At 39.8% G+C, this 25,535-nt stretch overlaps 2 protein-coding genes across 2 annotated transcripts in view; both read left to right on the top strand.

Annotated features, from left to right (window-relative positions):
* LOC128358604 (interferon-induced very large GTPase 1-like) overlaps nt 1-25,535 on the top strand; it is a 232,892-nt gene that overhangs the window by 41,186 nt on the left and 166,171 nt on the right. The window lies entirely within an intron of this gene.
* Nucleotides 1-25,535, top strand: part of LOC128360772 (serine/threonine-protein kinase Nek1-like) — a 74,893-nt gene that overhangs the window by 41,219 nt on the left and 8,139 nt on the right. The window contains exons 2-8 of the mRNA XM_053321275.1: nt 9,215-9,282; nt 23,826-23,977; nt 24,078-24,174; nt 24,298-24,389; nt 24,568-24,651; nt 24,758-24,825; nt 24,934-25,020. Of these exons, the coding sequence (XP_053177250.1) occupies nt 23,858-23,977; nt 24,078-24,174; nt 24,298-24,389; nt 24,568-24,651; nt 24,758-24,825; nt 24,934-25,020 (548 nt within the window). The 5' untranslated portion in view covers nt 9,215-9,282; nt 23,826-23,857. The remainder of the gene's footprint in view (nt 1-9,214; nt 9,283-23,825; nt 23,978-24,077; nt 24,175-24,297; nt 24,390-24,567; nt 24,652-24,757; nt 24,826-24,933; nt 25,021-25,535) is intronic.

The following is a 25,535-nucleotide window of genomic DNA, read 5'->3' as shown; positions in this document are numbered from 1 at the left end:
TATTAAGTTAGTTATATTTGTTACTAGCCCTTTTAGTGGAAATATAAGTAAATGAACATGTTATAGATAATTATTAGTAACGGAATATTTCATACTTCAAGCAACCGTTATATTGATGCAGTATAACGGTAGATTTCAGCCTTCAAGAGACCGTTGAATTGACCGTTGATGTAATATACTGTGTTGTTTAGTTTGAGTTCAATGACTAATGTGTTACTTACCTCATTACTTACCTGATTAGTTCTGTCATATTCAGTATCATAATTTGAATCACCTGTGAATACTTACATGTAGATCTACAGATAGAGATTATTGGTCCTCCTAGCCATGATAAGCTAACTTTCATATATGACAAGCTATTCTATATTGTTTATTAATGAATGTCTCCCTGTATTTTTATTTGTCCATTTCAGTTTCACACTATTGTAATAAATCCTAACCTACTACAACACCTGCCTGTTCCTTGGAGGATATGATGCAAGGGAGAGTTCAGCTGGCTGTGAATCTCAATACAAGACAAGAGTCACATTGGGTGCAACAGTACACTAATGTAAACAACTATAAACAAATGGACTCAAACAATAGCTTAGTATGTTAAATGGATGGGGGTTACACTATTATAACCTATAATGTACTTTTCAACACATCACATGGTATTCCTATTATTTTGTCCACTCCATTAACATGAAGGGGGCAAAATATTAGGAACACCAGTCATACACCACCATCACCCACTATGACCTCAGTAATAAACATAAAGTAGAATTATTACTTTTTTGAAAATGTTTACAAAAACAGAAAATGAATAAACCTCAAAAAAGTAGAATTTAAAACAGAGCTGTTGTATTGGATTGCATTACATTGCAATGGTGTTCCTAATGAAGAGGCCAGTCTCTGTATTTAGATTCTAAATTTAGAATCTACTGTTAGATTCCGTGTGGAATCTAACAGTAACAGCAGGAAGGTTTATCCCAGTTAAAATCAGCATGAATGAGCAGCTTTTATCTATTAAATGGCTGATATATCTACACTCTGCTTCAAATATTTGAAAATACTCTCATATGTGTGTATATATATATATATATATATATATATATATATGAACAAATAAGTAATAATGCAAATAAATAAAGAAGTTATTTTCCTGAATTTTATTTTTTTGTTTATAAAGTAGCTTTATGTTTGCTCAGTTATAGGCCTACTTAAACTTGTTTAAGCCATTAAGTCTACATGTCACTCTTACAATAATAAAAACATGGGATCATTAAAGAGAGTTCAAGAGTACGGTTTAGACGTGCTCTATGTGTAAAATGCCTTGAGATGACTTTTGTTGTGATATGGCGCTATATAAATAAAGATTGAGATTGATTTTCTTGTTCCTTTTTATTTCAAAACAGTCAAAACCGAAACATCTTAGCAGAAGTAATTACACAGAGTGAATGAAAAACAAAAGAATATCCATCCTACCATGAAACTTTACAGTTGCTGACTTGTTGTGAAAACAAACCAGGAAATTTGACCGCACCTTAGGAAGATCCTGTCTGCTCCCAGATGAACTGAACATTGATCCTATCAGTTAACAACTCACAGGAACAGAAAGGGAACAGACTCTGAATCTCATTCCAAACATTTCATGAAACTGAGCCCTGTAATAATAGACAATAGAGTTATTTCCTGATTCAGAGAGAGAGCCAGAAGCAGGATGAGAAGCAGGAAGGGGAAGAGCATTATGTCTCCATGTTGTTATAAAGATAAAGAAAGAGAGACTTAAAGTTTAGATTTGATTATTTTATTTTGAATGTGTGAAAGAAGAAAACAAAAACAAAAAAACAAACAAAGATGTAACTCTCAACCCAATTGAGAGCATATGTTTTATGGTCTATAGGGTTTGTGATATCTTCAGTTAGGTCTATTAATGCCAGTGATGTTGATCTGTTTGCCTGGAATCCGTATTGGCTGTCAGTGAGGAGTTTTTTTTTTTTAATGAATTTGTCCAGTCAGTGGTTGAAAAGTTTCTCAATAATTTTAGAGAATTGTGGAAGTAAGGAAACGGGTCTGTAGTTTGTGAAGTGGTGTTTGTTGCCAGTTTTGTATAGTGGTATGACTTTTGCCGTTTTCATTTTATTAGGGAATGTGCCTGTTTGGAATGATAAATTACAGATGTATGTTAATGGTTTAGAAATCCCCATCAATTAACTTTTTTATCATACTCATATCTATATCATTACAATCAATGGACTTCTTGTTCTTGCAGTTCATGACAATATATGTAATTTCCATTTCATCCTCTGCTTGGAGGAACATGGAGTAAAGATTTTTATTTATTAACTTATCTAGATTCATTTCAGCTGCCAGATCAGGTGCAACATTTACAAAGAATTTATTAAAGCTATTTGCCACAACATCCATATTATATTTTTCTTGATCCTTAACAGTAAAATACTCAGGGAAATTAATGTGTTTAGATCCATTTTTGATAACATTGTTCAGTATTCTCCACATTCCTTTAAGGTTGTTTTTATTAGTGTCTAATATTCTCCTATAGTATTCTGTCTTGCTATTCCTTATAACATTAGTTAGCTTATTTTTGTACTTTTTATATTTATTCTCTGCTTCTTTAGTTTTCTGTCATAAGAATTCTCTGTACTGTGTATTTTTCTTTTTGCAGGCATTTTGTAAACCCTTTATTATCCATGGACTCTTTCCTTCTATATTGCATTATGGGACAGTTTTTATTATATAGTAAATATTCTGAGATATTCCTCACAAGCGCTATCAACGTCTTTATATACATCATCCCAGTTCTGCACCAGTAAGTCATTTTAAAAAGCACTTAGCATTTCCTCTATTCACACTCACCTGTATTCTTTTTTTCGTCCCGACGTTTTAATCCTATAGTTTCTGTCATATACTGTAAAAACTGGTAAGTGATCACTGGCATCATTTATTAATAGCCCACTAACTTTATTATTTTCTGTCATTGGTGAATATATTGTCTATGAGATGTGTTTCTGCTGGGTCTGGTCATTTTGGGGAATATGCTCATACTAAATATAGTGTTGATAAATTCATCTGTCGTATGTTTCTTTTGATTGAACAGGTTAATATTGAAATCTCCACAAATGAAAATTGTTTTATGACTCATTTTAGCAAAGGTTTCCTCCACCCAGTTTTTAAACTCATCAATACTAGAGCCTGGTGCTCTGTATATACAACTAATGATTACATTTTTATTTTTTTCCTTATATATTTCAACTGTGATGCATTCTAAAATATTATCCACTACTGCAGTCATATTGTCCAACACCTTGAATTTCAGAGTTTTATCCACATACATAGCAACTCCTCCTCCCCCTTTAGTTTGTCTATTTATATATCTAAATTCATAACCCTCAAGCTCAAAGCCGAAGCCTTTATCAGCAGTAATCCATGTCTCAGATATGGCAATGATGCTGAATGGTTTTGTGAATTGATGTAGATACTCCTCGATGTGAATGACATTTGCAAAAAGACTTCTGCTATTGAAGTGGATGATGGATAGTTGTTGAACTGTTCATCAGTATAATAGTCACAGTTATTGTTGATGGAAGAGAAGAAGTTGTTGTCCGGCTCAATTTCATTTTCCAAATCCCATGTATTATGATCAGTGTATTCAAAAGTGTTCATTTCCAGATGACCATGATCACTAATTCTCTGTGTCATGTGGTTAATGGGTCCAGATGCAGGTTAATGGATCAGTGTATGTCATGGTTGTGTGTAAGGCAGTTACTTGTTATGGTCCAGTTCCTGTTGATCATTGGTATTTTTTCAGCTCCTCCATATTTCTGAAAACTACTACAGTTAGTAGTCCAAGTATTTTGGATTTTTCCCTGCTTTCTCATGTACTGTGCCTTCCTGGCTATATCAGAATTTCTTTGGTCAGGTGCTCATTCATGAAGACATTGGTTCCCTTAAGATCCCTTCCCTGTTTTAGTAGTGCAGAGTTCCTTTTCCTGTTGACAACCCCCCCGCCCGCGCGTATGACCGGGGTTTCACGTTGAGCCCAATAATGATCACATCATTCATCCGGCTGTACTGCTCCAGGTCCTCAACTCTGCTCTCCAGGTAGGCAAGCCACTTGTCCTTCTCCTCATTTTGGATACGTAAAGCCTTCACCTCCTCGACCAGGTCCAGGATACTTTTCTGACAGTAGAAATCTCCTCTGTGAGGAAATAGAGGCACGTCCTAATGTCCTCGACTTCCTCGGCCGCTATGGTCTTCTTCGGCCCCATGTAGCCTGTTGTTGTTGGCTCAATTTGCCCCCCCCCCCCCCCAAACAAAGTTGATGAACAGCACCAAAGACTGTGTGAGAGAAAACTGAAGCTGCAGAGAAGAAAACCAGACTGATCAGGAACAAGAACATGTAAGTAACTTTCAGAGATTGCTTGATTCAGAAAGTAAAATGTATAATTACAGGATATATGAACCACAAAGCTTTCAAGTCTCACGCATTGACCGTGAGACACATTTAAAGCAGCTCACATTTCTCACTCTGAGAAGTGATAAAGTTCACCAAACAGACATTAATAATATACAGAAATTAATATAAAATATACAGACTTGAATATATAATATACAGAAATTAATATATAATGTATAGTGGCGGTTCTAGCATGAATGACGCCCTGGGCGAGACCCCCCTCAAGCGCCCCCGCCCAGGAATTTTATTTAATTATATGTTATATGTCCACAAGGACATCTAAAACTATGTTAAATATAAAGAAATTTACAAGATCTGTGGAAAAAAGAATAATATAATAAATATGAAATAAGAATGAGAATAATATTTCTCAATTGCAAAAATCCTTCATCAGAACAATAGAAAAGAATCCAGTTATTACGCTATTGCACTTAGAACAGCAAACACACTGTTTAAAGTGCACAATCACCACCTCCAACATTGCAACAAGACAACGGACACAATTCTGCACACTATGACTGAATAAGTTATCAGAACTTAGAGAACCACAAGGACATTTTTTAAATATTCTTTTAGGGTGACAACTCAACATTTGGCTAATTCTGGCATGTTACATTTGATCATTAAACCTTTAAATAAAATAAATAAATCCATAAATATACACTATATACATCTATATATGCCAAAAATATAAACAATCGGAAATGTAAGAAGAGCAGAAAGCAACAATAATAATATAATACAAATAAAATAGAGAATAAATATTCTTAATACCACAAATTCTTCTTACACAAATGGGAAAACACACTGAAGAGAATCTAATTATTACACTATTGCACTTAGAACAGCAAACACACTGTTTAAATGGCACAACAGCCAACTAAAGCCTGACCCTTCTGGCTTTCTTTCATGCAAAATCATCAATGATGTCATCATATGAAATCTGCTCCCCTATGTCGTGATTGATACTAAGACTAAACCAATTCACTTTGGAGGTGCATAGATTTGTTTTGTATTACCTTTTTTTTTTTTTAGCAATTTCACACAACCCAGTAAATTAAAAATGTGCATGAACTATAGGCCTGTATTTATAATATTATGAATGAAATGTGCGTTATTTGGAAGAAAGTCGAGGTGTGACTGACTTTAGCCCATTAATTCCATTAGAGTATTGCTCTATTAAGTAGATCCTCGTTCCCCCCTGCCCGTTCCAGTAGGGAGACGCAGAGGTGAACTGCTGCCCCGAATCATCCACCTACCAGCCAATCAGAAAATAGTATTTCTTGTTGCTGGGTAAATTTGGAAAAATAAGGTTTTTATTTATTTATTTTTTGTCGATGCAAGCACGTTCGCACCGAGTCTGTGTAGCCTTTATCTACCCAAACAACTGCTTATAAAGTATAACCTCTGTCATCAAGGCATCAATAGGCTATCTGACACACACACACACACACACACACACACACACACACACACACACACACCACCATTTATAAGAAGAAATGTGCGCGCACACACACACACACACACACACACACAATTGTTGCTGTTTAACCCTAACATGCTGTTCAGGATCAAAGTTGACCAATTTTTACATTTAAGAACTATAAAAAAAACTAAACACTTTTTACTTTGGAAATATTTCAACTTCTCAAAAACATGTGTGTGCAGCTGATTTGACCCGTTTATTAATAATAAAAAACATTACATTCTTCACATTTAACACAATTCATGTTTTGTCTCCATAAACACAAAGTGTAATAACTGGATAATAAACTCTCTGCTCTCTGAAAGCTTCATTAAGGATTAATCTGTTTATATGTGACTGATGATGAGGTCTTCATGAATGGTTTGTTATTATACCAGGATACTGTGAAGAGTCTGAATATGAACAGTGTGTGAAGGTTAAGAGGCTCATTTGGGGTTAGGGTTAGGGTCAAATGTCTTTTTTCTTATTGATCCAGGGACCCAGAGAGTAAGAGAGCAGGTTTTGGGATGTTTGTAGCTCAGCTCGATCTAAAGATTGGATAGCGTGTTACAAGTTCTGTTGTTGTAACAGAATAAATAGTAATACTATGGGCCCTGCAGTGGATAGAGGAAAACCAGGCAGAATAGAGTTATAATATGTATTGATTCAGCAGCTGCTCTGATGGAGGTAAATCAAAGGCTCATCCTGATATCATTTATGAGATACTTGTTATATTGTCTAGAATAAGAGAAACGGCATGGCCGATAATATCGGCCGATATTCTGCATTTTTATGATAATCGGCATCAGCCGTTTTTTTCCACCAATAACCGATAAAATAAGTTTATTTTAAAACTCCTTTGGCTCTTATGCAGCCGTCTCTTTCTGCCTGAAGTCACCACTCTGGGCTGTGTAACAATGTCCCGCCTACAGCGCACACTGATTGGCTGCACGGCACAAGTGACAGCCAATCAACACTGCAGCTTCTAGATGCAGCGCCACAGAGAAGAGAGGAGGAGAGGGGAGGAGAGGACTGCTCTGTGAAGCAGCAGTGTGCTGTTTGAAGGCAAGGCAACAGAAAATGTTGAGGTTGCAATAAAAATATTCTATGGTGAAGTTTTAAAGACACCACAACCTTATTATGATCAGTTTCAATGACTTGCTGCCCAGAAGCAACATTTGGACCTACCTGCCTGCCTGTATTCACATCAAGTGCGACACAATTTTGCAAATAGCTTAAATGATTACGTGTCTAAAAATAAATAGCACCACGGCAAAAAAAAAAAAAAAAAAGATCAAGTGAACATGACCTGGAGCTCCTTTATTTAATAAAAAGAAGACATAGCAACATATGGGTACAGCAAGTAGCCTACAGATTAAGAGCTGAACCTGTTGAACTTTAAGAGATCTCTGCACTTTTTGTTTTTATATAATAAAACAATAGCTTGAACCATTTCAACTAAGGTCAGAGTTTGTGTTATTCTACAAAAGTTTAAGGTCTTTTTATCACAGATTTTCACAGTGTACAAAAACAAACAAACAGTAAACGGTATTCAGTCTAATCCCAAGTGTGTTATTCTCAATGTTGACACCAAAATTTAAAGTTTTACTGCAAATTAATATCGGTTCTAAATATCGGTTATCGGTTTCCTTGATTACTTATAATCGGTATCGGCCCTTCAAAAACCATATCAGTCGATCCCTAATAGCAACGGAAAGTTTAAATAATAATGAAACAGATGTAAATGTATCACTGGGATGGGAGGAGTTGAGGGAAACGATGAAGGAGAGTATGATGAGAGAGAGGAAGAGGCTATGGCAGAATGACACCAAAGGGAGGCGCTATTTCTCTTTTCAACCCCAGGTTAAGAGTGTTTTTGTAGTTGCATTGTAGTTATGGTGCCAGAAGAGACTTTGTTAAAACGTGATGAAATCAGTGTCTACATAACATAGTGAATCATCCCACCAGGCTGTGTGAGTGTGGATGTACAGAAACAGTTGGACAGACAGTCAGATCTGGGAATAGAGGTATTTTCTGTTCAGTCTGTTCTTGTCCATAATGAGAACCACCAGTTGATTATAAATGCAGTGTTGAAGTTCCTGCATGACACAGAATTATATTAGAAAATATGAGGTGGGACCTGGTAGGGTCTCCATGGCAAACAGGTCCGGGAGGAGGGCCCAGAGAAAGGGTAGCTCAGAAGACCCTAATGATGAACAAGATATATGGTTTTTCATGTCCATTGCCGGGATGCGGGTCACCGCCCCCCCCCCCCCCCCCCCTGGAGCCAGGCCTGGGGGTAGGGTGCACTGTGAGCTGGGCGGCAGCCGAAGGCGGGGACCTTGCCGGTCCGACCCTCGGCTGCAGAAGCTAGCTCTAGGGACGTGGAACGTCACCTGTCTGGTGGGGAAGGAGCCTGAGCTGGTGCACGAGGTTGAGAAGTTCCGGCTAGATATAGTCGGCCTCACCTCGACGCACAGCAGGGGCTCTGGAACCACTCTTCTCAAGAAGGGTTGGACCCTCATCCACTCTGGAGTTGCCACTGGTGATTGCCCCCCTGCTTGGTGCCTGTATGTTGGAATTTACCCCGGTAGACGAGAGGGTAGCCTCCCTCCGCTTTCGGGTGGGGGGACGCATCCTGACTGTTGTTTGTGCCGGGATGAGAATCAGCACCTCCAAATCCGAGTCCATGGTCCTCAACCGGAAAAGGGTGGAGTGCACCCTCCGGGTCGGGGATGAGATCCTGCCCCAAGTGGAGGAGTTCAAGTACCTCGAGGTCTTGTTCACGAGTGAGGGAAGGATGGAGCGTGAGATCGACAGGCGGATCGGTACGGCGTCTGCAGTAATACGGACTCTGCACAGATCCGTCGTGGTCGATCTTGGTTCCTACCCTCACCTATGGTCATGAGCTTTGGGTAGTGACCAAAAGAACAATATCACGGCTACAAGCGGCCGAAATGAGCTTCCTCCGTAGGGTGGCTGGGCTCTCCCTTAGAGATAGGGTAATAAGCTGATAGTTCACTAACTAGAACAACAAGGTTAATGATCCACACGCTGACGTTATGAAAAGAAGAAAGAAATACATCATCTAGCCTTATTCTTCAGTACAGCTGTCAGTACAGTTATAGAATACTTACTTGTTGCTGTATTATTGAACTTCAGACATTTTGCTGTTTGCTTCTATATTAATTAAAACAAATATAAAGATGGGATCAAACAGATTAATTGATTGCATTTTTGAACTAAACTGGTACTATCTAACAGAACAGATGATATTGTGTCTGTAGGTTTTGGTGTGCAGGAGAATGAAGAGAAAAGAGGACAACAATAGACCCAGACAGACAAGAGTCTACAGGTACGCTCACACTCATATTATGCTCTCTCTCTCTCCCTCACACACACTTGAGGAAGTCAGACGGTTCTCCATATGCAGGAGATAGTACACATGGTGATTCCACTGTACTATTTACCATTTCAGTCAAATTCCTGGCTCAGAGCAGTTATTAGCATTCAATTCATTTTTTAAATATATTAATAATATTTTATGAAAGGTGCAGTACATTCTAGAAATGCTTTCATTGACCTGAAGGGGGGGGGGGGGATGTCATGAGGAGATACTGCTCTGATAATAACAAATCTTTTGTCCCCAGGTTTATGAAGAGGACTGCAGAGTTAGACATCATAAAAATGGACAAAGAAGAAGAGAAGTCAGGTACACAGCCTTAAGAATTGATCCAAATCCACTTTTAATTAATTAATTAAAAATGGCCAAAGTCTCAAATAATGAGGTGAGCGTATGTTGAAGTAACCCCTGCGAGCAAAAGGCTCTGAATGCTCAGTTTTGTTACATTTAGAACCAGCCAACATCAGCTCATGACAGATTTCCTTATATGGTCAACTGGTCCACACACAGCATACCATAATCTAATATCTAACATTATCTATGGTACTATGATGTACACATTGATGTCATAAAGCATTTAACTGCAGAATAGAAATGTTGGCAGATACAGGTCCAGTTTGGCCTCTGCACTGAAGGGCTAACAGTATTAGCTTACTCTTTCAATTCCCTTTCCAGGAGCACTATTAAAGCACATGGCTGGAAAAGGGTCACAGGTGCAAGTTAACACAGCACAGAAAGATTATAAAGGGGGTGTAAAGTAGCCTTCTGCATTTTAAACAGTTAGACCATGTTTAATTAATGTGTTTATTTCACTGCAGGTCCATCAACCACCTCTACTTCTGGTGCAGAATCTGGTTATGGCACCAAAGAAACTGATAATACTGGTAAGTTATGTGATTTAGTAAAACTTATAGAGATAGCTACATTTCCCACTTGTTGGCCCCTTTCATTGTTCATAAATCCCTCAGAACAGTCAGAGAGACTCCCAAAAAATGGGAAGTTGGATGTTTCATTTTGTATTAACAAATATATGTAGCTGAGAATATTAATTATCTGAACAGATGTGGAATAAGCAGGTGATCATTTTCCAAGTAAACTTTCTCAGTGTTGTTGAAATGAGTGAGTGCAGCTCTGACAGCATGCTGTTGTGTTTGTGTGAAGGTGTCAGCTGTGCTATGAATCCGTGTATGGAGAAAAAGGAGGGAAACACTTCCTCCAGAACCGATCTGTGGAGGAAACATGACAGCAAGACGAAAGCTCAAAGGTGAGATGAAGATCTTTAACTGTCCATGACACAAATCATCCCTTCATCATTATTTATACTCAAATCTCTGTTTGTGTTGAAGCTCAGAGCAGCAGAAGCAGAGACCAACTTCTCGTTTACCCAGCTGTGTGTCCATGAGGCGTGATTCTAAGGAACTTGTTATATCATTTAAAGATGAACAATCTGCTGGTGAGTTAAACTTTTCTTCAGCATCAGTTCAGAGTGAAGCAGATGAAGATGGTGTGATATGGATGTTAAATCTGAGTTAAATTCAGACAAAACACCCACTTGAGTAAATGTCTTAAAGAGAAAAAGAAGTAGTCTGTAGTGATTTTAGTTGCTTGATGGTCAATTTCAAATTCAAGTTTAATGAACAAAAAACTATTAATCAGACTGTGTTCATTAATAAAAGAGTTATTGCTTATTTTTTAATTTTGTCTTATCTCCAGCAGTGGAAAGCAGCCTTTCTGTTCCACTGTTAGCTCCTTTAGCTCCTTTAAAGTCATCATTGTTCAACACGCTGAGCGGGCGCATGATTGTTGAGATGAGACGGACTGAACAGAGTTATTTTCTTCATCTCAGAGTTGGTTTAAGTTGTTTAATACTGCAGTGTGTGTTGGTCAGCAGGTCTCGTTTGTTGATGCTGGAGGTCATCGCTCCGCTAACATTAGTTTCTGAGTGACAGCGTAGTTCACAATACAGGTTACTTTGATCTTACATATGTAATCATTTAGTCATTAAAGTGACTGAAAGGAGATGACGACATCCACCACAACAGGCTTCACATAAAATACTCACCTAACAGGTAAACATTCCCCCTAAACTGCCTATAGAAAACTAAACTATTGGACTCACCCTAGTCTTCAAAAAGGCTCTGAATGCTCAGTTTTGTTATATTTAGAACCAGCCAACATCAGCTCATGACAGATTTCATTATATGGTCACCTGCTCCACACACAGCATGCTATAATCTAATATCTAATATTATCTATGGCACTGTGATGTTCACATTGGTGTCATAAAGCATTGAACTGCAGAATAGAAATGTAGGCAGATACAGGTCCAGTTTGGCCTCTGCACTGAAGGGCTAACAGTATTAGCTTACTCTTTCAATTCCCTTTCCAGGAACACTATTAAAGCACATGGCTGGAAAAGGGTCACAGGTGCAAGTTAACACAGCACAGAAAGATAATAAAGGGGGTGTAAAGTAGCCTTCTGCATTTTAAACAGTTAGACCATGTTTAATTAATGTGTTTATTTCACTGCAGGTCCATCAACCACCTCTACTTCTGGAGCAGAATCTGGTTATGGCACCAAAGAAACTGATAATACTGGTAAGTTATGTGATTTAGTAAAACTTATAGAGATAGCTACATTTCCCACTTCTTGTCTCCTTTCATTGTTCATAAATCCCTCAGAACAGTCAGAGAGACTCCCAAAAAATGGGAAGTTGGATGTTTCATTTTGTATTAACAAATATATGTAGCTGAGGATATTAATTATCTGAACAGATGTGGAATAAGCAGGTGATCATTTTCCAAGTAAACTTTCTCAGTGTTGTTGAAATGAGTGAGTGCAGCTCTGACAGCATGTTGTTGTGTTTGTGTGAAGGTGTCAGCTGTGCTATGAATCCATGTATGGAGAAAAAGGAGGGAAACACTTCCTCCAGAACCGATCTGTGGAGGAAACATGACAGCAAGACGAAAGCTCAAAGGTGAGATGAAGATCTTTAACTGTCCATGACACAAATCATCACTTCATCATTATTTATACTCAAATCTCTGTTTGTGTTGTGTTGAAGCTCAGAGCAGCAGAAGCAGAGACCAACTACTCCTTTACCCAGCTGTGAGTCCATGAAGGATGATTCTATGGAACGTCCTATATGTTTTAAAGTTGGACAATCTGCTGGTGAGTTAAACTTTTCTTCAGCATCAGTTCAGAGTGAAGCAGGTGAAGATGGTGTGATATGGATGTTAAATATGAGTTTAATTCAGACAAACACCCACTTGAGTGTAAATGTCTTAAAGAGAAAAATAAGTAGTCTGTAGTGATTTTAGTTCCTTGATGGTCAATTTCAAATTCAAGTTTAATGAACAAAAAACTATTAATCAGACTGTGTTCATTAATAAAAGAGTTATTGCTTATTTTTTAATTTTGTCTTATCTCCAGCAGTGGAAAGCAGCCTTTCTGTTCCACTGTTAGCTCCTTTAGCTCCTTTAAAGTCATCATTGTTCAACACGCTGAGCGGGCACATGATTGTTGAGATGAGACGGACTGAACAGAGTTACTTTCTTCATCTCAGAGTTGGTTTAAGTTGTTTAATACTGCAGTGTGTGTTGGTCAGCAGGTCTCGTTTGTTGATGCTGGAGGTCATCGCTCCGCTAACATTAATTTCTGAGTGACAGCGTAGTTCACAATACAGGTTACTTTGATCTTACATATGTAATCATTTAGTCATTAAAGTGACTGAAAGGAGATGACGACATCCACCACAACAGGCTTCACATAAAATACTCACCTAACAGGTAAACATTCCCCCTAAACTGCCTATAGAAAACTAAACTATCCAACTCACCCTAGTCTTCTGTGCATACTAGCGATGGGTATTTATGTACCTATATACCGATGGCCCTTAAAACGAGAACCAAGGCGGTACTCCCGAGCCAATGCTCCACCCGCTCGATGACACAAAAATAACAAACGGCTGAAAAAACAACAAAACAGCACAACCACCTAATGTGGATGTACTGCTAATGCCTACCAGGGGAATAGTTTAATTCATACAGGGAACCTGTTGTGAGTGTGTGTAGCGATACCTTAACTCCAGCGGCGGTGGTGAATGGACATCGTAGTAGCCTGGGCATGAATGAATCAAAGCAGACCAGCAATGAATGAACTGCTGCTCACCCAGCGTGACAGCAGGTGCTCCAGTTTCTTTATTTGAAGCGTTCCCAAATGATCTCAGGACTCCAGCTGTAGCGGCCCACTTGGAATTACCACACGTGACGCAGAGAGCTTCGACTGGTGTTACTTTAATTCTCTCCTCTTTTCACCTCCTGACACCATGACACAGTGAAAACTACGAAAATGGACAGAAATACAAATGCCATAATACCAGCATTCAGTGAATAATATATAGAAATCATGTTCACATTTTTAACTTAAACAAATACATTTTAGTAAACTTGAATAATGAATTTTACATGGAATTACCCTTTTTAAATTGCTACGAGTTACAGCTTTTATGTAAATGAAAATAAAGACAATTTTCTCTTTGGTTTAAATGAAATGAATCACTCTCTTTACAATGAATGCACCATTAGTCTCCTCCTACCTCCTTCTGCTTCCAAGGGCGCTAAGTTTGAGCACAACCTGCTAGCAGCCTGTCTTCCACACACACCTTGCGGTAACAGTCCTTATACAAAAAACACAATGACACAAACACGGAGCGAACTGCAATTAAACACCCTTTCATAAGCTTCAATACAGGCTACAACATGTAAATAGTTTGTGTGTATGTTTTACCAACTTTGGAGTAACGTGAGCAACATGTCGTTCTGCTGAGACGGGAGCAGGAAGTCTAGCATCGGCATAACAGGAAGTAACAAAATAAGAGTGGGTTCTTCAAAATAAAAGCACAAAAAGAAAAACGTAAAGTGGCAGAACTGCATAAATGATCATAGACAAGATTAACTGCCATTTACACTCCCACCAAATCCTGCTACAATGAATGAGCAAATACACAAAGAGCAAATGAGTAGTACAGGATTTCCTGACTGTAATAAACGAGTAACTTCATGTTGAACTATCAAAAGTACGAGTGATTTGTACTACATTATATCATTAAAGCAGTGTGCATTTAACTGTTGTGCTTGTTTGTTCTAATCAGTTCTCAAGGAGAAGCACTAATTTTTGGACTGGTCTCTCAATAACTGAGGGTTTGGAGGGGGGATCTTGTTTCCTTTGAGATTTTCGCTCTCCTACTTGCACTTTAACTCGACGTACTAAGCCGTCGCTGTCTTGAACAGTCTCCACCACTCGTCCTAGTTGCCAATGATTTCTCGGGAGGTTGTCGTCCTTTATGATGACAATATCATTGGCTCTGAGGTTGCGCTGAGGTAAGTGCCATTTCTGTCTTGTGGATATATTAAGCAAATATTCCTTTTTCCAGCGACCCCAGAATTGTTCAATGAGATATTGAACTCTCCTCCATCTCTTTGTAGCGTACAAATCCTCCTTCACAAACACTCCAGGGGGAGGAAGAGCAACTTTAGATTTCATCATGATGAGGTGATTTGGCGTTAAAGGTTCGAGTGCATGAGGATCATTGATTCCATCTACTGTTAATGGGCGACTGTTAACAATTGCCATGGCCTCGTATAACAGTGTTCTGAGAGAGGCGTCATCAAGTCGACCTGGGCACTGGGCAAAAGTAGCATTCAGTACATTTCTAACAGTTCTAATTTGCCGTTCCCAGACACCGCCTGCGTGGCTGGCAGAGGGGGCGTTGAAGACAAATTCACATTGCCTCTCGGACAGGAAGATTTCCAGTAGCTTGGTGTCGCATTGTTTAAGTGCTTCCTTAAACTCATTTCTGGCACCAACAAAGTTAGAACCTTGGTCACAGTGTAATTGTCGGACAGCTCCTCTGAGGCTGATAAAGCATCTCAATGCGTTGATGAATGAGTCTGTCGACAAATCTTCGAGCATCTCGATATGGACAGCTCTTGAGTACAGACATGTGAAAATCAGACCATATCGTTTGTATTCTTTGCGGGCTTTCTTTACAATAAACGGGCCAAAACAGTCCATGCCGCTATTTGTAAAAGGTGCTGAGGCTTCAAGACGTTCTTTAGGGAGTTCAGCCATCCGCTGGTTCTCAGTTGGCCGTCGAAGTTTCCTGCAAAGCACACAGGTGTGTATCAGTTTAGCAACCAGCTTGCTCCCACTAATGACCCAAAATCCATTTGTCCGAAGCTCCATTTGTGTCTGGCTTCGACCCTGATGGCACGTCTTAGCATGGTAGTGGGACACAATCAGCTTAGTGATATGACTGTTGTTTGGTAAGATGACTGGGTGCTTGATTTTGTGACAGAGAGATGACTGTTTTAATCTCCCACCAACACACAGAAGTCCTTCAGACCAGATGGGATCGAGACTGAAGAGAGAGCTGAAGAGAGGTCTTTCTCACTTTGAAGCATCTTTATCTCATGGGGGAAGGCTTGCTGCTGTACGATTTTGATCACTGCCTCAGCAGCCTTCTCACGCTCCTCCACAGTCACATGTTCACTATGTTTTTGTTTAGACCTCAGTCTCTTGATTCTTGCAACTACCATTACAAGTGTTGTCCATGAGGAAAACTGACTCAGACGCTTGAGGATGTCATTGCAGTTTTTGGCTTCGGTTGCAAGCACCTGAATTGTCTTGACTTCAGGATCACCGACGAGCAATTCTGCTGGAGTGCTGGGTGTTAGATGTAATTCACGCTCCCAGAGAAACTTCGGTCGTCGCAGCCAGTTCGTTGAGTGAATGTCTGAAGCATGAAGACCTCGGGATGCGTGATCCGCCGGGTTTTCTGAGGTTTCCACATAATACCACTGACTGGGATCACTATTATCTCTAATCAGCTGAACACGGTTTGCAACAAATATGTGGAACCTACGAGCATCATTGTTGATGTACCCAAGCACAACCTGTGAATCAGTCCAGAAAAACTCTTGATCAATTTTCATGTCAAGCTCACCCTTTAACAGAACACTTACTTTTGCAGAAACCACCGCTGCTGCGAGTTCAAGCCTCGGGATACTTGTGACCTTTGAGGGTGCGACCCTTGCTTTTGCCATGACGAGACTGCAATGGACTTCATTCTTGTCATTTTTGTACCTGAGGTAAGAACATGCACCGTATCCTACACAGCTAGCATCTGAAAAATGGTGTAACTCTACACTGACAATGTTTTGAAAGTCATGAGGGTGGTAACATCTTGGGATTGAGACCTCTTTCAATTTGAGAAGACCATTTATCCATTCCTCCCACCGTGGCTTTATGTCTTCTGGGAGTGAGTCATCCCATCCGATGCCTCTGTGACAAAGCTCTTGAAGGATACGTTTTCCACTTAGGCTGAATGGAGCGATGAATCCGAGTGGATCGTAGAGAGAGGCGATGACAGACAAACAACCACGACGAGTTGAAGGCTGATTCTTCAGGCTGAGGCTGTTAAAGCTGAAAGTGTCGTCTTTTATCGACCATTGAATTCCAAGAGCACGCTCTGATGGGGTTGGATCGAAACCTAGAGGCTCAACATTTGCTGCTCTTTCAGAGGAGTCTAAGCAAGAGAGCGCTGCTTCTTCATTTGAGTTGAATTTGTGAAGGCGAAGGCCTCCTCTTTTGCACAACTCTTGTGACTCAGTGATCAGTTTCTTGGCTTCATCAACTGATGGGACGCTGACTAACCCGTCATCAACATAAAAATTTTTCTCCACAAATGTCGAAGCTAGAGGGTAGTCAGCTTTGTGTTGTCGTGCTAAATGCTTCAAACCAAAGTTGGCACATCCTGGAGACGAAGCGGCTCCGAAGAGATGAACCGCCATCCTGTACTCTTGTGGTTCCTTCTCCAAATCACCACCTTTCCACCAGAGGAACTTCAGATAATTTCTGGATTCAGGAGTGACAGAAAATTGATAAAACATTCTTTCAATGTCACAGATAATGGCTACAGCTTCCTTCCTGAATCTACAGAGTACTCCTACCAGAGGATTGATTAGGTCAGGTCCAGTTAGCAGAGTGTTGTTTAGAGAAACACTGTGGAACTTGGCCGAACAGTCAAAAACGACTCTCAACTTATTCGGTTTTCTGGGGTGATAGATGCCGTGATGCGGCAGGTACCACTCTGTCTGTCCCTCAGATGTTGTAGGGGCAGGCTCTGCATCACCCTTGTCAATGGTTTCCTCCATGAAAGTTTTGTACTGATCATAGTATTGTTTGTTGGCCTTTAATTTTTTCTTAAGACACTGTAGGCGAACTGTGGCTAACCTCGTTGTTTGGCAGGTTGGGCGGACTGTTGCCTTTGAATGAGAGAGGCATCTCATAATGCCCGTCCTCCTTCTGTGTGATGTGATTACTGAGGAACTGTATGAAATGAACATCTTCTTGGGACACATATTTATCCTCATGAGTTCTCTCAATAAAGTCTGATTCTAGGGCCTTTAGAACATCTGTCGCTGCTGGAACTGGCAGTTCTTTAACTGTGAGCCGGTGCACAAAACTCTGACTTCCTTGTCTGTCTAGGTGGGGGTTTGATGAGCCTATTATACTCCATCCTAGTTCTGATCTCTGTGCGAATGGTTGATTTTTGTCACCTAAGATGACTTCTCGAGGAGCCAGTGCTGCTGGACAGTCGTATCCGATTAGGAGCCCTACATCACAGTCTTGGAGGGGTGGTAACTTATCTGCCAAGTTTCTGAGATGAGGCCACAGTAACGCTGTTTCTTTTGTTGGAACATAAGATTTATCCACGGGGATAAAGTCACGGCTGTAGGCCTGCTGTAGTTGAATGCAGCTCTCAGAGTAGAGTCCTCGAACTTGTAGACCATGAACACTCTTACTCGATATTATTGTGTCGATAGCTGTCATAGTGCTAAGTTTCAGTTTTACTGGTTGGACATCCACATTCAGTTTATCAAGTACATCATCTAAGACAAATGTTGAATCACTTTGTGTGTCTAGTATCGCATATGTGAGTATTTCTCTGTGTGGTTCTTGTACTGAAGACACAAAAACTGGAACGATACTTGAGGTAGCAGACGTGCGTTGTGTTGATGTATGGGACATGACCTTGTGTGTTTCCTGGCTCGCATTTTCTTCTGTGGAAGTGGAACTATTCATTATTGCTTCCACAGGTCTTTGTTTCCTGTCTTCGTGCAAGCAGGTTGGATGACGACGGTTGCATGTGTTGCACGTGTGTCGCCTCCTACAATCCTTGGTCATGTGACCCTTTCTCAAGCATCCAAAGCAGAGCCGATTTTCATGAATAAATGTCTTTTTATCTTCAACACTCTTGGCTGCAAAAGTGGGACACTTTGTGATACCATGAGCTTCACTTTTACAGACAAAGCAAGGTGATTTTGGTTTGTTGTTGTTTACTTCTTGTTTCTCTTGAGCGAAACTCTTTGTTTGTGTGTTTGTGTTGAAGGCTTTGGCTCTCTTTGGGATTCTATCATCTATCGGTTTGAAATTTATCAACAATAGAGAAGCAATAGGATTACATGCTATCCGTGCTTCTCTGCTCAGGAACTCTGTGAAGCAGGTAAGATCTGGATAGCTGCCTGATGTGTCAAGTTCATCTACAACAATTCGACTCCACTTTCGAACAATCCATTCTGGCAGTTTTTTGAGCAACTTGTGGTTTTCCTCACAATCGTTAAGTATAGCTAGTCCTTTGACATGTGGGATTGCCTCAGTGCAGCTTTGGAGGAAGTCGGCGAACTCTCGTAGTGCTAGTGGATCGTTTGCGCTGACCTTTGGCCATTTCATGAGCTTATCACGGAAAGCTTTCTGTATGATGAATGGATTCCCGTATCTGTCCTGTAAAACTTTCCACGCTCCATTGTATGCATTCTCTGAATCTCGATAAAAGAACCCTTCTACAGCTTTGCACGCCTCTCCAGCAAGATAATTTTTGAGATAAAACATCTTCTCGCTTGCTGGGAGTGGTTTTCTGTCAATAAGAGTCATGAATGACATTTTCCAATCTGTAAATCTTAAAGGGTCACCACTGAACGTGGTGGGTTCAGGGACTGGCAAGCGATTCATACTTAATGAGCTAGCAATTGCTTGTGCTAAACTGACAGACTCCTGGGTCATTGTCATTTCAGAAGCTGCATGGCGAGGTTGGAATGATGTAGCGGCTGGATTCAATTGAGGTTCAGTTTTTAGCTTTCTGTAGCAAGCAGGGCTAGTTTTGCTGTTAACTTCTTCGTTGTGGTTCTCAAAACCTTCAAAACTGTCATATGCTCTCACACGAGCTGCTGCTATAGCAACGTCTTTTTCTGCTTGTAACTGCTGCAGTTTTGCTCTCTCTTGTTCCAACTGTTGTTGCATTTCCACCTCTCTTTGTTTCATTTCTGACAACATTTTTGCCTCTTTGAGTTTCCATTCACTTTCTAACTTGTGAAGGTGTGCTTTCTGTGCTTGAATTTCTTCCATGGCCTTTGATTGCTCTAGCTTAGCAGCAAGCTCTGCTTTTGCGTCTACTCTACCGCTCTGGGTGCTGGTCAAGTCAGAGTGGTAGCTCGATTCCTCTGATGACTCTAAGCAGCTTGCAGTTTCAGTTTTGGTGTAGCCAAAGACAGACCCATATTCATTTTTGTTTAACGTTTCTCTTACTCTTTCTTTCTCAAGTTGATTGTTATAATCTTCATTAACAGTCTCTAGACGGTTACTTATGAGATTGCAGATTTCCTTTGTTAGTGTAACACAGGCGTCCATTTTGTTGACAATCTCAGATGTGGTGCTACTGTTACGTAGGATAGGTTCATATTGCTGTCTTACGGCGTCGTGCTTTGCTTCAATACCTTGCTGCAATTTATTGAGGTCTTCTAATGAGCAGAGGGTTTTTAGTTTTGTCCTTGTCTCCCTCGCCACTAGCTTCCAAGAGTCATAAGCTTTGTTAAATGTTTTTACACATTTTTTGATGTCTTCTTTATGTTTCTCTTGGCCTTTCTCCAGGGGTAGACAATAAGGCAAAAGCCACTGGCCCTCTGGGCCAGTGGCTTTTGAAGATCACTGGCCCGACTATTGTAACCACTGGCCCAGGTCAACGTCAGGTATAGATCCCAATAATCACGAAAAAGAAGTCAGTAAATGGCTTTTCTTTCTTCAGCACATAATAGGCTGTGTGGAACATGTTTTCCATTTGTTTTTTGAACCCTGCTGCCATTTCACTATTGACATGCACACAAGCTAACACAGGAGATGTCACATTCTCTGCCTTCTTCTTTTTAAAGCAGTTTTGGTGTGCAATGCTCTTTTCATGAGGGTCAAAGCCAGTAGCCCGCTCTGCTACATGGCCCTTGTAGAGTGGAGAACTCCTCAAATAAACAAGCAAGAAATAAAAAAATAATGTTTACTGCTCATCCTTTGTAAATATATAAAACTAGCCACTCTACATTTCTATAAAGCAAGTGTCTATCGTTAATTGCCTGTTAAAATAATTGCATCACAATAATCCATGATACAAAAATAGAATTTTTATTTGAAACACCGATGTAAACAAATGGGACACGTGTGCTTGCACGTCTGCGTTTTCAAGCGAGTCCGTCGTTATGAGGACGTTATTTTCTCCGTACTTACACAGCAATGCGTATGCATTATCACGTTATGTTCAAATCGTAGGGTACCTTTTCTCTAACTTACTTGTCTGCATATGAGGGCATTGATCTGCACAGCTCACAGTAGACCTCATTTTTTTTGGCATCGTACCCCAGCCAGTTCCAGCGGTCTCGCCACTGGGGCTGAATCTTTCTCTCCCTTTTCCTTTCGTACTCTCTTTCGTTTTCCCTCAACTCCTCAGACGACTTTCTCTTTATGGTTTTCTCTTTTTTCCCCGGTGTTTGGCCGGGTACTGGGGGTTTTAGAAACATAATAGCTAGCTTAATAGGCACGAAATACACGGTATCAACAGCTGCACTGAGCGGCCGTGCGCGTCCTGCGGGAGCGAGCGTGGTGTGTTTACGTCCCACGGAGAGCACAGTCTGGTTGCATTGACGGCTGTCTTTGATCGGGATCACGTAAAGTATTAGCGGTATAGTTACTGAGACGATTTAACAGAAATCATCGCAAAACATTGGAACCACGGGGAATTAATGTGAAGTTAGATTTTTTTTTTTTTACTTGTTTTTCTTTTGTTTGTTTTTTTAAATCAAGGGCATTATTTTTACTGGCCCCATCGGGCCAGTGGTTGGAGCGTTCTGGTGGCCCTGACGGTTTTAAAAGTACGTCGGGCCACCGGGCCATTTATATTGTCGACCCCTGCCTTTCTCTGTTAGCTTTCTCTCACGTGAGCTAGATTTGAGTGGCATGTCTGTGGGATTGTCCGTTTCTTCTGTTGGGAGTGACATTTTGTTTGTTTGTGCAACTGCTTTAGGTCGACTGTAGCCTCTGATTGCCCTACGCTTGAGTCTATACTTATAAGCTGTAGTTATCATTTACCACAGAGTAATACTTATGTCAAGCATTTCCAGATTATGGACATTCAATAGGAATTTTTTGGAATAAAACAGTAACAACAAATGTCATAAATGAGCGCTATAGACATTAATAGCTAAAGAGCTTCACCTTTTAAACTTTCTCATAAACAGACATGTCATGAATTATTACTCCATAAACACATGTGCCACTTGTCTTGAAATATTCACCAATTTCAGAACCGTTATGCATTGGAAACGAATTATTTTGACCTCAAAATATGATACGTTAGTATGTAAAACACTTCAGTTACGCTGTAAGCTTGTATGTGTGTGTAGTGTGTGTGAATAGTCCTTTTTTGCTCCTTGGCACTCAATGTCTCTTTTTCAGTATCCGTCGTTGTACCTTTAGTGTGCTGTCCTTTTTAATCTTGCCTGAGCATGATGTGGATGCGAATGAAGTCAGCTGGCTGGTAACAGGTCGGTAGCTGGATCTCAGATGAGATGGCGTCAGCTTCTCGGCAGGGATGGCAGGTCTGTTGCAGCCAAGGAGTTTTCACTGTAGCGGCCCACTTGGAATTACCACACGTGACGCAGAGAGCTTCGACTGGTGTTACTTTAATTCTCTCCTCTTTTCACCTCCTGACACCATGACACCGTGAAAACTACGAAAATGGACAGAAATACAAATGCCATAATACCAGAATTCAGTGAATAATATATAGAAATCATGTTCACATTTTTAACTTAAACAAATACATTTTAGTAAACTTGAATAATGAATTTTACATGGAATTACCCTTTTTAAATTGCTACGAGTTACAGCTTTTATGTAAATGAAAATAAAGACAATTTTCTCTTTGTTTTAAATGAAATGAATCACTCTCTTTACAATGAATGCACCATTAGTCTCCTCCTACCTCCTTCTGCTTCCAAGGGCGCTAAGTTTGAGCACAACCTGCTAGCAGCCTGTCTTCCACACACACCTTGCGGTAACAGTCCTTATACAAAAAACACAATGACACAAACACGGAGCGAACTGCAATTAAACACCCTTTCATAAGCTTCAATACAGCTACGACATGTAAATAGTTTGTGTGTATGTTTTACCAACTTTGGAGTAACGTGAGCAACATGTCGTTCTGCTGAGACGGGAGCAGGAAGTCTAGCATCAGCATAACAGGAAGTAACAAAATAAGAGTGGGTTCTTCAAAATAAAAGCACAAAAAGAAAAACGTAAAGTGGCAGAACTGCATAAATGATCATAGACAAGATTAACTGCCATTTACACCAGCATCAACAAAACTTTCCGTGGATCAACGCTTCGGATAATTTTCTGTTGACTAATGTTACGGCTGACTGACAATCACTATAAAACCGACACGCCGCAGGAGGCTCAACACGGGAGATAACTATTGACGCGCCCATAAATTAATTCACATTCAATCCTTTGACTCAGTTTATTGCTCTTTATTACCATATCACTGGGGCATATACACTTTAACAGATGCTAACACATGTGCTAGTGCAAGGTAAAAATGCCTGTAAAAGGGTCCATAATGTGATGTTTAAGCAGCCAACAGAAAGTTTCCCTCCTGACTCAGCCTCCTCGTAGACAAAACCAGAACTGAGCACAGGTGTACACACGTATCTGTAATCAGAGTACACCGCCCAGTGACACGCCCACCACGCAACAATATTTAATTTATAACTATTATTCAAATGCAACCTTTATGTTTAAACAATCAGGTATTGAGAGTAATGGAAATGTAGTAGTAGTAGTAGTATTTCTACTATGGAAACTAGTATACCGTACAATGTACTGACGACTTATTTTGAGAAATATTCTGTTGATTTGCTGATTTTGGGTGTGCACCATGATGGATTTGAATGAAAGTGATGGTGTTTTTAGACCAAAATGTTGTCTTTTTCTTTTAAGCAGTTCTCGAGAAATGTATAAAAATACCTCAACAACAACATTGTTTCTGCTTCTTCTTCTGCCTACTGTATGCCTATTTGTCTGTAATCAGCTATCTGTGTCTCTGTAGAACAAACACGTGGTGACAGTCATTCCACTAACATGGATAAGTATGAAATGGTGAAGAAAATTGGGAAAGGTACATTTGGAACAACCATCCTCGTCAAATCCAAAGAGGATGAACAACAATATGTCATCAAGGAGATACATGGCATATCTGAAGTAAGCACCATGTGCATAATGTTTCACAGTTTCAGTGTTCATATGAGCTCTCCTTTACTACTTTGCTCTTTCACATTATTATCTCTTCTCACTTTGACAGATGTCGACTGAAGAGAGGCAGAAAGCTCAACAAGAAGTTGAAGTTCTTTCCAACATGAGTCATCCCTTCATTGTCCAGTATAAGGAATATTTTGAAGGTATAAATGATCCAAGTTCTTAGCTTTAAGTATCACAGAGGTCATCTACTGCAAAAATATCTTGATGCATGAATGATATGTGTATGAAAGCATGTTCCTTACGCTGTATAAAAAATCTTGCAGACACGAGCTGTCTGTGTATTGTGATGGACTACTGTGAAGGTGGAGACCTCTCCAAGAAGATCAAATCTCAGGAACATTTCTCAGAAGAGCGAGTAAGCTACTAACTATTGAAGATAATCATGAATGTTTAGGATCTGTCTGTTAATCATTAGGATGAAATTTTACAACATGTGGATACATTTCATCATGTAGCACTTTCTATTTAATTTTGATCGTTTTTCAAAATGTATTTGGACTTGTTTAATGTTTTTATATTCCTGTCTTTCTTAGATCCTGGACTGGTTTGTGCAGATTTGTTTGGCACTAAAACACATCCATGATAGAAAAATCCTCCACAGAGACATCAAACCACAGGTATTAGTTCATACACCACATGATCTTCCCTTAGTAATGATGCATTTTTATTTATATTGTATAGCCTCATGATAATGACATTATGTCTTTTATGATTTCTACATAGAACATATTCTTGACTAAAGATGGGACTGTACAGCTTGGGGACTTTGGAGTTGCAAGAGTGTTGAAGAGGTTTGTAAAATGTCATCTGACTGCAGATCTCTATAGAACCAAGATTAAAATGGAAATAATAAATCATAATATAGTCTGTTTACTACAGTATTCTCTTCTCATTTCCAGCACTGGAGACCTGGCAACAACACAGATAGGAACACCACTTTACCTATCACCAGAGATCTGGGAGAACAAACCATACAACAACAAATGGTACAAACATTATGCTTTTGTTTCTCATTTGAGGGTAAATTAGTAGACCTACTGTTAACATAGTAATCTAGAGGAAGTAAAGCCTTATATGTTGTGTTTTTAAATAACCTCTCTGTTGGAGCCATAATATCATTTTTTGTTTCTTCTTTTATTTTTGTTTCTATTTTTTGTTTCTTTATTATACTGAGGGTCATATATGACGTTTCCGTATGTGAGTGGTTGGTGCAGCACCGGAAACGCATAAAGGGAACCCCTAAGGGATGGTCACGGTGTGTGTGAAGGGGAGGGCACACAGTTTTTTGACCGTGTCAGTGTGGTAGCATGACGTGTCTTTTCCTGGATGAATGAATGAATGAATGAGAAGACACTGATGAATGGAAACTTACCTGTGCTATGATGTCATGGACTCAAAAGTTGTACCTGTGCTCAAAGGATAAGAAAAATAATGAATGAAAATAAATGGGTCACCGCACTCAAAAGATAGACCCCGTATTGGACATGGTTTTTATTGTTAC

Source organism: Scomber japonicus, chromosome 1 (genome assembly GCF_027409825.1).
Source record: "Scomber japonicus isolate fScoJap1 chromosome 1, fScoJap1.pri, whole genome shotgun sequence".
NCBI classification, from domain to species: Eukaryota; Metazoa; Chordata; class Actinopteri; order Scombriformes; family Scombridae; genus Scomber; species Scomber japonicus.
This window is presented reverse-complemented; position numbering and strand designations above follow the sequence as displayed.